Source organism: Macrobrachium nipponense, chromosome 19, assembly GCF_015104395.2.
Source record: "Macrobrachium nipponense isolate FS-2020 chromosome 19, ASM1510439v2, whole genome shotgun sequence".
In the NCBI taxonomy this organism is placed as follows: Eukaryota; Metazoa; Arthropoda; class Malacostraca; order Decapoda; family Palaemonidae; genus Macrobrachium; species Macrobrachium nipponense.
Window position 1 is genome coordinate 74,458,455 of NC_061088.1, and position 12,500 is coordinate 74,470,954.

General features: G+C 38.4%; 2 protein-coding genes across 3 annotated transcripts in view; both read right to left on the minus strand.

Annotated features, from left to right (window-relative positions):
• LOC135218433 (irregular chiasm C-roughest protein-like) overlaps positions 1–12,500 on the minus strand; it is a 44,345-nt gene that overhangs the window by 22,870 nt on the left and 8,975 nt on the right. The gene's annotated exons all lie outside the window — the stretch shown is intronic.
• The window catches only part of LOC135212042 (uncharacterized protein DDB_G0271670-like), a gene marked incomplete at its 5' end in the record, with an annotated part of 12,332 nt that continues 1,987 nt past the window's right edge, over positions 2,156–12,500 (minus strand). The window contains 2 exons of the mRNA XM_064245355.1: positions 2,156–2,248; positions 2,920–3,002. Of these exons, the coding sequence (XP_064101425.1) occupies positions 2,156–2,248; positions 2,920–3,002 (176 nt within the window). The remainder of the gene's footprint in view (positions 2,249–2,919; positions 3,003–12,500) is intronic.

Sequence of the window (12,500 nt, forward strand, 5' to 3'; positions counted from 1 at the left end):
CTATAAACAGCAAAGAATGAGGCCAAATTTGGGTTATGGTATCTCGCGAGACCAGCCCAAGGTGAAAACAATTAAGGAGAAAGACGTCTTAATTCAAGATAGATATAGATTCTATTTTGCGCCATTTTTCATTTTTATTTTGTGCATTGGTGTTCATTTCTTGCATTTGCACGCTGAAAGCACACGGTGAAAGCACATGAAATCTCCTAGCGCGAATGGAATGGAATATAGAACTCTGGCCCAAAGCCAAGCGCTGGGACCTATGAGGTCATTCAGCCCTGATAGGGAAATTGATAGCTGAAAGGTCTGAGAGGTGTAACAAGGAGGAAAACCTCAAAGTAGTTGCACTATGAAACAAATATTTGAAGAGGGTAGAAAGTAAGTTGGAAGAAGGAGAATAACAACAGAGGTACAGTAAAAGGAATGAAAGGGTCTGCAGCTATGAACCGAAGGGACGCTGCAAAGAACATAAAGTAATGTCTACAGTTCGCCGCGTGGGGTGACCTCCTGCTGCATATGGATTTGAAATTAGAGTTGCAACAGATGTCACTCCATAATAACAGTTGCATCTAATGCAGAAACAGTGCACTGCTAACCTAAACCAGTTCACCTGGAATGTTATTAATTTATTTATATTTCTATCTATATATTTCCCTATTGATTTATCATATTTTTTCTCCCCTAATTTCCGTGGCTTCTTTCAAACGAAAACCAAATTCTTTGTAAGTTACAATTTCAAGTCAGTAGCCCTCCGAATAATAATAATAATAATAATAATATAATAATAATAATAATAATAATATAAATAATGATAATAATAATAATAATAATAATATAATAATAATTATTATTATTAATATTACTGCAACAATATATATATATATATATATATATATATATATATATATATATATATATATATATATATCTATATATATATATATATATACATATATATATATATATATATATATATATATATATATATTATATCTATAATATATATATATATATATATATATATATATATATATATATATATATATATATATATATATATCTATATATATACATATATATATATATAGAATGTGTGTATGTGTCTCAAGAGAAATGTATTAAAAACCTTCGATTTATTAATCATAAAAGTCGCTTTCTCTCTCTCCTCTCCCCTCCTACCATCATCTCGAGTTGCACGGAATCCTTAGCCTTTTCCTCTCACTCCTTCATCACATTCAGTCTCTCTTTCCACTTCCGCACGCAATCGTCTGGATATATTACGCCCACCCCCCCCCCTACACCCTCTAAAACGCCCCTCCCACACCCCAGCCCTGCCCAACCAATACCCAAAACCCCGAATGAGTATCCCTGATCACAACAACCTCTAAGAGGACCTTCGCGTGTTTACCAGAACAGATTTGGGGGGATCACTGGAGCTCTCCGAAGTGAGGGGGTCGGGGGGAAGCAGGGGGGGGGGGTTGGGGGCAGCGCCCCCACCCGCCCACGACGTCGACGACGACGCCAGAACCGACAACAATTTCAGTAATGGAAATTCAAGCCGGCGCTAATGAACGCTTATTACCATTAATTGCACAACACTTGCCTGATAATTAGGGCATATCACCAACACCTCTAACTAAACCTTCCGATCCTCCTCCTCCTAGCCTGCCTCCTCCGATGGGTCCCTCTATCTCCTCGTGGCCTCTTTAACCAAATCTGCCTTCGCCTCTCTCCTCCTCCACTCTTCTCCCGAAAGCGTCCGTTTTTTTGCATCAAAACGTCTTTCATACATCTCTCTCTCTCTCTCTCTCTCCCTCTCTCTCTCTCTCTCTCTCTCTCATCTCTATCTATATATATATAAATAATATAATATATATATATATATATAATATATATATAGTATGTAAAAACTGAATCACGAAGATCTAGAGAAGCCACGAAGGAAAGTGAAATAATGGAGTTGCTACGAGATCTTTCGACTCAAGGGTCTGCTAAGAAAAGGACCATTGAGTCGAAAGATTTCGCAGCATACTCCATTGTTTATATATATATATATATATATATATATATATATATATATATATATATATATATATATAAATATATATACAGCCACGATATTTCCCCCTTAAGGAACGCTAGCTTCAGAGGAATGTTAAACCCTCATCTGGTCTTCGGGAACTTTCACAGGGGTGAGGCTGCTAGCCCCATGCCCTTTTCCACTTGTGCCATAAGCCGCCAAGGGCGACTGACAGCCAGGTACTACACATTTTACTTCTCAAGTCAACAGAAGCCCAAGAAAGCCAGCGTATACATATTTTGATCTATACATATGTATCATTATAGCCATCAAACCTCCTTCGTTTTCAACAGGTATCTCCGGGTGAGGGTGCTAGCCTCGAGGCTCCTCTCCACCCTGTCTATGACTCACTACCCTAGACTGATAAGTTGTCAGTTCATTTTAAGATATCAGTAAATGTCGAATTTGTCGTTACAAAATTAAGCGATTTAAGCTTTAACTTGGGATCGAATTCAGCTCCTTTTGTTGGTGAGTCGAGTATCATGACCATTATTATTATTATTATTATTATTATTATTATTATTATTATTCGGAAGATGAACCCTATTCATTTGGAACAAACCAACCACAGGGGCCATTGACTTGAAATTCAAGCTTCCAAAGAACATGGTGTTTATTTGAAAGAAGTAACAGAAGGTAATAGGAAATACAGAGAGAAATAGATTATTATTAAAAACAAATGAATCAACAAAATAAATAAGTAAATAGGGAAAAATGCAAAATTGTAAGTAAATTAATGAAAATACAAGGAGATTAGACTCCAGTGTCCCGTAAGTTTATTGATAAGCAACGTACTGGATTTGGAAAATACGTCAGAAATATGATTGCAAAAAGATTACTATAAACGAGATGAAATCATACCTACTACTACTACTACTACTACTACTACTACTACTACTACTACTACTACTACTACTACTTACTACTACTACTACTACTAATAATAATAAGAGAAAATAAAAAAAACGAAATACGAATAATAATGTGAGAAACTTTTCAATGTTGGGGCGACGATAAGTGACGACTGGGTAGATTCAAACCTTAGTGTAGGCCTATAGAGCTACGACTGACTAACTATTGAACACAAAGGCCTGGCGGAGTTTAGGCCTACGCAATCTCCAATTATGTTATCATTATTCATCTGTGACTAATGAGTGAGAGCGGCTTTTCACTCCATGAAAAGAGGAATGCACGACAAAAGTGGAAGCGTTTAGGACGCCTTTTTTTTTAATATTGTAATGGAAGTGTCTCCTGTTGCTGAGGAGATTTCATCATCGAGTCCATTAGGACATCGAAGATTTGGCATAAAGATGCGTGTGCGATGTCCCACCTGAGCTAACACTCCCAAATGGACGTGTTTGGAACTCCGGGTGAATTGACATAATTGAACGACCAATGCGCTTTGAATTATGCTTTTTTTTTTTTGCAACGAAGCCGACAAGTGGGAACGCAGAAGTCACGTGATGTAAACAACCGAGGTGACTTAACGCCCGGGTACTCGGTGATCAAAGAGGCGTTTGCGCTACTCGCTCTCGGAATCTCGCGCCTGAAACGCTGGGCAGAATCTTCCTCTTAATAATAATAATTAGAATAATATCCGGCACAACGCCAACTTCACTGCACGAAATCGAAACGCCTTGCCGTTTGGAAATAAAAACCAAACCTAACGACTTTGGCTGCAATCGGCAGCTGTGACTTCATAATTGCCTGTGGCAACGACTGCCATGGAGAGTAAGACAGAAGACGAAAGGTAAATGCTTCGCATGGCGAAACAACCAAGGATGCTAAAAAGGAAATTAACACGAAAACACCTAAATATCTTGAGCTGCGACTGAGAAAAATAAAGAAATCAATCATCCAGGAAAATGCCGGCGCGAGAGGAACAACTTATGCACTTAACTGAAAGTGATTAATGAATTTAAAACAAAGTCAGAAACCGTAAATAAACAAACAAATGGCAATCATCTTCTCTTCTCCCTTTCTCTCTACTGCCTTCATTGTGATCCACAACAGTCCACTGATACCCACGTTCTAAGTAGCTGCTTAGGTCAACAGAGAGAGAGAGAGAGAGAGAGAGAGAGAGAGAGAGAGAGAGAGAGAGAGAGAGAGAGAATTTCTGTAGCTAACGAATCAAAATTTCTAGTGTTATTCACTTTTTTTACGAATTGAATTACGAAAAAGATATGATTTTGATTTTGCTTCCTGGAGTAAACAGAGTTAGTGGTACTTGTTATATTAATATATATATATATATATATATATATATATATATATATATTATATATACACTATATGTATATACTGAAATCTTCTGAAACATGAACAAAATATATTCTGTATGTTCGCCCCCCCAAAAAAAATCTGCCTTCCATATTATTCAATATTTTATTATTACAACAGCGAACACTGTCGTGTTTCGAATCCTTCTTCCGTGACCAGACCTCTTCTTATCTTGATTCCTGATCTGTACAGGTTCGCATTTGACAATGGGTAACACCAGAGATTTCGCTTCGCCAATAATCTCTTTATTTCTCTAATCTCCGGTGTGATTTATTCGTATTTTCTCGTCTCTCTACACTGTAAAGGCTGCATCTCTCTCTCTCTCTCTCTCTCTCTCTCTCTCTCTCTCTATTACGTCCGCAAATAATCTCTATTTTGATTATCTCTGGCGTGACTTTTTCGAATTTTACTCTCTCTCTTTTTACACCTAATAAGCATGCGCCTCTATCACTCCCTCTCAACTATGATTGAGATGCCCTGTAATGAAGCCTTCCTCCTCCTCCTCCTCCTACTCCTCCTTCAACCCCCTACCCCCCCGGCACCCCCACCCCCGCATCCGCCCCTCTGGCACGCAAGATCCACGAGGCCCTTTCCCGCAACCCATCATCCGGCGTCATTCCGTAGTTCGAAGCAAGTGGTCCGACCAGTACATTGCCCGATTCTGCCCTGGGCGGGGCCCGCCCAACTCACCAAAGCCCTGCCCCGCCCCGGGCTTGATTGTGCCCGCATCCTTTGAGAGTGGGCAGTACCTGAGTCGGAGACCTGGGCAGGTAGTAGTAGTCGTATTAGTATAGTCTGTCTAGAATGTCATGAAACATCGAGTAGGTTTGCGACGATGCCAAACTTCCTCAAGACTTAATCTGACTCAAGCTTATCCCAGCATCCTTTTATTCCGGGTCCTTTAATACGGTCGTAAAATTTCCTTTTTAATCCCATAATCTGAATCTTCCCAGTCACACAAAAGCTGAATGGTTGTTGTGGATTAAGTTGACCTTGTGTTTCGAAAACAGCTCATAAAGTTGATTACTCTGTTTATTTTAAAAATATTCATGTAAAAAAATTTTTTTTTAGGAAGAGTTCGAGTCCTTTAATACATATCACAGTTTTTCTACAACTTTTAAGAGATCCATCTCAGATGAAAATAAAAATTTAACGTTCTGTACCCTACGATCAATCCAGTTCAGTACAATACTGGAATCTTAATGTACTAAATGTTTTCGAGCTTTATTACTCATAAAGCTTTAACTTTTATTCTTTATATAATTTGAATTCTGATTGAATCAGTTTATATTTGAACATTATCAAATGTGTTATCAGGTTCTTGAAGATATCTGTAGCCTGGCATCGTCATTCTCTCTCTCTCTCTCTCTCTTCTCTCTCTCTCTCTCTCTCTCTCTCTCTCTCTCACCATATTTGTTGTAGAATTGATGAATGTGCCAAACATCAAATATTTCATAAAATAATATTTTTCTCCATTAAAACAATTTCTTGGATGTTAGGATAATGAAACGATAAAATTAATAGACATTTTCTTTAAAATAAGCCACTGTTTTAGTTTAAAAAAAAATTGTCTTTCTCCCTTTTGAAGTACTCGTTGACACTGAATATGACTTCTCGTGTCTGAGCACTTAATTGGTGCCGTGGGGACCCTTCTATCTTAAACCGTCACGCTTGGGTATCAGAACTAAAGTGATAAGCTACTTACCCTTCCTGACCTGAGACAGAGAGAGATGTGGCAAAGTGTATGCCAAATCTACACTGTTTTTTCGCCTTAAGTGAGATTTAATGAATGAAATTGGCGCAAAGCGGCAACGTCGGAAACCTACTCTATGTTTCATGACATTCTGGACAGACTAATTTTATATAGTAGTAGAACTCGATGTTGACCTCCTGCCACCACCTACAAAGAAAGCCCCGAGCTATACCCAACTCCCTCCTTCCTTCCCTCCTTCCAGTCTTTTAGATAGAACGCCCATTTCCTACTGCCCACATGCCCGACTTCGCCTCACAAATATGACTCTAGCACGGGCCTTTGTTGCCCGGCACTGGATCAGCCAACTCTTTTTAAATTTCCTGTGGAATGCCCCGAGTCAATTCCATTCCATCTCGGCATGCGCTGCAAGATTCAACAGAGATATTGGAGGGCAGACTTTTCAGCACACGGAATCCACGCTATTCAGTAAGGCGCCCCAAGAACCAGAGAGCTGAGGAGTCTTTACAGAGGTATTCTAGAAGGAACTGAAGTTATATCAATTCAAAAACGTGTGATGTAGAGGATCTAGTTTTAGGAGGAAACGAATCAACTGCGACAAAAGGGATACGCCTCGTGGACGGAATGACAAGCTGTAGGAAGATAAATATACCCCGAGAATAGCTATAGGGAGATAAACATACAATGACGCACACAAATGGACCCCGTCTCGTGGACAGAAAGAGGGATACACGGACAGCAGGACCCCGAAACTAAGGCGACGACCTTTTGTTCTCTTCTAAGCAAAAGTGCTCGACATGAAGAGTCCCTCGTCGTTCGCAATATGATAGAGGAGAGGAAAATGTGTCTCCCAGAAAGAAAGTTTTGTTCGTAGAATACGCCCTTCTCCCCGTCCCACGAAATAGAACCAGGTTCGCCCCTAACTGGCATCCTCACTACCCACCCCCATGATGCCCCGAAGATGGTGTGATCGCAGGGCGGGTCCCCTGTGATCGAGTTATACTGGCAACTATCTTTTTTTTATTTTTTCTCTCGGTCTCTTGGCGTTTATTCATATTTCTTACTTTGACGTTCATTCTTCACCCTCCGCCTTCTTTCCGAGAAGTCTTCTTGGCAACCTCTCTCTCTCTCTCTCTCTCTCTCTCTCTCTCTCTCTCTCTCTCTCATGAACTTTCTGTTTTCATTCAATATACTTTACTGCATACGAAAAATGTCCCCCCCTTGTCATCTTTCTTGAAGGTTTTCAAGTTGATATATTTCAAAGTCTAAAATAGTTTGACTGACAAAGCTAAGTATTTTTGACTGACAAAAGAAAGTCCTTTTTGACTGAAAAATTTAAGTCTTTTTTGAATGACAAAAGGAAAGTAATTTTGACTGACAAAGGAGTCCTTTTGATTGGCAAAATAAAGTCTTTTTGACTGAAAAGGAAATTCTTTTTTGACTGAAAAGGAAATTCTTTTTGACTGAAAAGGAAATTCTTTTTTGACTGAATAGGAAATTCTTTTTGACTGAAAAGGAAAGATATTTTGACCAAAAAAGGAGTTTTTTTGACTGACAAAGGAAAGACGTTTTAACAGACGAAGAAAAGTCTTTTTGACTGAAAAGGAAAGACTTTTTGACTGACAAAGACAGTCTTTTTGACTGACCAAAAAAGTATTTTTAACTGTCAAAGAAAAGTCTTCCAGCCTTACAATCATGTTTTTTCATCTCTGCCTCTGTCGACCTAAGCAGTTAATAAAGTACCTAGTGGTTGGCCGACTGCTGTGGGTCTTAGCTAGTGTGTGTGGAGAGAGAGAGAGAGAGAGAGAGAGAGAGAGAGAGAGAGAGAGATTAAGTATCCATTGCTCCGTCAGCATGAACTATCATCATATCTGTGCGCAATAGCGAGAGTCAACTGACTTTCCAAGAATTTAACTTTCGTTTCCTTTTTTTATTTTGGATTTTATTCATTTAATTTTTTTTTATTTCAAAATCATGAACAACATTTGGGAAAATATCTTGCTCTAGGTACAATCACTAATATTAACGTGTCTCTTGTCTAGGATATGAAAAAATAAGATCTTTGGTGGTCACCTAATCAAAGGGATTTTTGGCCACAAAATCAGGAAGGTCTTTGGAGAGCACTAAATAAAAAGGAAGTTTGCAGTGGCCTCCAAATCAGATAGATCTTTAGAGGCCTCAAAATAAAAAAAATATCTTTAGAGGGCACCAAATAAATAAAAAAATAAAAAGTCTGTAGTGGACACTAAATCAGAAAGGTCTTTAGTGGCAACAAAATCAGAAAGGATGTATTGGCCACCAAATTAAAGTTTTAATGGACACCAAATCAGGAACGTCTTTAGTGGCCATAAAATCAAAATGATCTCCGGACGACACAAAATTAAAAAAAAAAATATTTTGAGCTGCCACCAAATCAAATAGGGTCTTGAGTAACCTCAATATCAGCAAATCTTTGGAGGGCACAAAAAAAAAAAAAAAAAAAAAGGAACTTTATGGGCCACAGAATCGGAAGAGGTTTTCATTGGCCATGAAATGAAACTATGTTTTTCTGGTGGCCCCAAATCTAAAAGGTCATTAGCGGCAACATAATCAAAATCTTGAAGAAGGCCCAACGCAAAAACTTTCATAAAAAAGGATGATGATGAAGGGGAGTATTTCATACGTCTACATTGACATGCACATATGAGACAGAATTAGGCCCTCAAGTTTTGTAAGAAGAGAGGTAACAGTTCCTTCCTGAACCTAAAATGAGGCTATTAGGAAATAAGTGAGATCTAAGAAATACCAAAAAGAAGAAAAAAAAAATAAAGAAACCAGAAATGACGCCAAAGGACCAGAGAGGTGAACGTGAAGGGAAGGTGGAATACGAGCGACAGAGAAGCGAAGGGCGTCGACGCCCTTAGATAGAGAGGATAAGGGCTGATTGCTGAAGAGCGAGATGACTGAGTGAGAGGAGAGAGGAGAGGAGAGACACAGAGAGAGGGTGGGGGGGGGGGCGAGTTATGGAATAAGGGACGCCCCGGCCCTGGCCTGTGTCCCTCCATCAAAATGGAGGGAGGCCCTCCACGCTCCGAATTTATAGCGAATCCGCAACACGATCGCGAGGACCGATAAGGACGGATAATTCGCACCTGTCCTCGCCCGTTGACTCGTTCCTTATATCTATAAAACGGAGCCTTTCCCCGTCACTCGATTAAGGGTACTTTAACTGTGAGCAGATCTCCCGATACGCATTTAGTTGCTTGTTTGTTTGTATAAACAGATTTATAGATATCGTTTTGTTTTAAGGGATTCTTCTGCGTAAAATTAATATCTCATTGCCACGGGATATGCAACTTAGTCATAATGTTTACAAATGAATCTATCTTGTTCTGCTGCCCGCCGGTCGCTAGTGTGATGTAAATAAATAAAAAAATCACGCCCACAAGATATATCACACGATAAACATCACATAAATCGTCTTCGGTTCTTATACAGAGTGACATCTAGCAACTCCAGAACCCGAAAAAAGGGAAAAATGGGCTTTCGATGTCCTTTAAAATCTATGGCGTGCAAGAAGGGCCCTTCACGTATGGTACTCGTTAGAAAAGTAACACAGGTCAGTCTTCTTGTTGGTAAACGAACAACTTGGAACATTAAATGTTTCATTACGTAAATACTCGATTCGAGTTAAGACTACACGAATTAGGATCAACCGGTTCAGTGAAACTGTCATAGAATTTACGTCCTGAATGTGGCATTCCTTTCAATTCTCCGTGTTCCCTGATCCTTTAACAGGCCTCGTTTCAAGGGGTTGGGTTTTTGCTCCGTTTTACCACTGAATAAATGCTTAGGATATAATGACAGTAACAGATTAACAGTAGATGAATGGACCCAAGGACATGATAAAATTCAAATAAAATAATTTTATACAATAAAAGTTGACTTGCTTAACGACCAAAAAATAAAAGAATCTTAGTTCGTTTAACGTTGACTTGGGTTTTGGTCTCTCTCTCTCTCTCTCTCTCTCTCTCTCTCTCTCTCTCTCTCCGTAGTTTTTTCTTCCATTCTTTTTATCTATTTTTTTTTCTTTTATCATTCCAGGGCCGCCTTTTAAGAGGGGAAGACCGAGTTAAAAGCATTAGCATATAATCAGCGTCGGCTAGGTGGGCGGTGAGGGTTTGAGATCTCGGGCTGGAACTCTCTCTCTCTCTCTCTCTCTCTCTCTCTCTCTCTCTCTCTCTCTCCTGTGGCAAACTCACTTCTACTGTTTTTTAATTCTCTCGTCAATGTTTATTGTCATTAAGTCATCGTTTTTTGGGGGGCTCTCACTTTCTTCCTTCTCTCTCACTAGCTTTCTTCTCTCTCACTTCCTTCATTATCTCTCCCTCTCTCTCTCTCTACTCTTCCCTCCCCCCTCTCTCACTTTTTTTTCTTTCTCCTCTCTCCTCCTACTTTTTTTCCTCCCCTCTCTCACTTCCCTTTCTCTTACTTTTTTATTTATTTCTTCTTTCGCTCACACTTTTCCTTGCTCACTGTCTTCCTTCTACCTCACACTCTCCTTTCTCTCTCATTTTCTTCCTGTTCTCTCACTTTTTCCTTCTTTCTCACTTTCTCCCTTCTCTCTCATTTTCTTCCATCTGTCCCCCGCCCTCTCAGCTAACTCACAATCAATCAATCAATCCCCCGCCCTCTTCTCCGTCGCCCTCTTTCTTCCTTCATTCTCTCTTATTCCCTATTTTTCGGTTCATCTAATTTTCTTTTATTAATTTCCTCTATTTTTTCTGTAGTATTGTTAATGTTTGTCACTATGTTATAGATTCATACACTCTCGTTACAAGGAGTTTGACAGTGTGTGTGTGTATTGTGTGTTTGTGTATGTATGTAGAAACACATACTAATGCTACACAAAAACATCGGCTTGGTCACAACGGCTTCCCTAGGATGCTAAACAAAAGCTGCAAAACTGGTCATTTGTTTAAAAAAAAAAAAAAAAAAAAAAAAAAAAAAAAAAAGCTTTACACACTTCACCTTGTCAATGTGGGGTGACCTGTTTGCAAGTTCGTCAGTCACAGACAATGAGTGTCTGGTTTGTTTCTTTATCTGAATCACGAACTTTCGTCAATTTAAGATGTGGTTATTTGACACTGGGTTAGCTAAACTAATAAAGGTTCAGTTTATGAGTAAATACATCACGCGAACCCTTGTTAATTATGATAAAGAATATTTCTTGTACACTTGTTAAGTTCAAATAAATATATTTCGTGAGCACTTATATGTCAATGAATATATTCCATATACACTTGTTAAATTAATACATTTAAGAATATTTCCTGTACACTTGTTAAGTGTACATAAATATATTTCTTGAGCACTTATATGTCAATGAATATATTCCATATACACTTGTTAAAATAATACATTTAATGTACATTTGTTAGATGAATATATTCCATAAACATTTGTTAGATAAATATATTTCATGTACACTTATCAATTATGAATTAATATATTTCATGTACGCTTGTTAAATAAAAATAAAAATATTTGCTCTATACTTGTTAACGATAAATATATTTCATGTACACTTGTAACACAAATATATTCCATGTACACTTGTTAAAGAATAAATAAATATATTTCATGCAGTCTACTTAAATACTGTCAAGACGAGAAATAAGATTACTTAACAAAAATAAGAATAAATCTAAAATATAGATAAAATATTTCCTCCCACGAGAAGGAGCTCCATTTAATTTTCTAGGGCTGATTTTTCTTTTATTAAATATTCCCCGAGGATTGAATTTTCTTTTCCTCTTCCTAGTATAGTAGATTCACATCCCCCGTGCATCTGATGTCTAGGACAGTCCCTTACGACGCTCCTGATTGACTGTTGATAAGCCAGTCACAGGGCTGAAAACAGTTCACATAGGCAGGATATAATATTATGTTCCACCTCTCCTGAGGGATACTTTTGAAAGACGTATCCCTCTGGGGAGGAAGAACATATATACTGCCTGTGTGAACTCTCTCGAGTGACTGAGAGTTTCCAGCCCTGTGATTGGCTTCTCAACAGCCAATCAAGAGCGTCGTAAGGGACTGGCCTAGACATCAGATGCACGGGGGATGTGAATCTACTATAGTAGCTTTGATAAATGTCCAGGAAATTTGAGGACAAAGTGAACTAATTAAGTGAACAAATACGTGAACGTTTAGTGAACAATATATCAGACCGTTAAAGTTAATTGAATATTTGAGATGTGAAGTACAAACAGGGACTAATCGAATCACTTTAACTATTGAAAGGACCATTAAAATAAATTTCACATATCCTGGGCCTAGCTTTAACTAAACTAATGATTCCATTAGAAATTGTTTCCATAACTCTTCACTGCCAGGCTCCGGAATTCTATTCCTCCTCACGTTTTCCATAACTTCCAATTGCTAAAT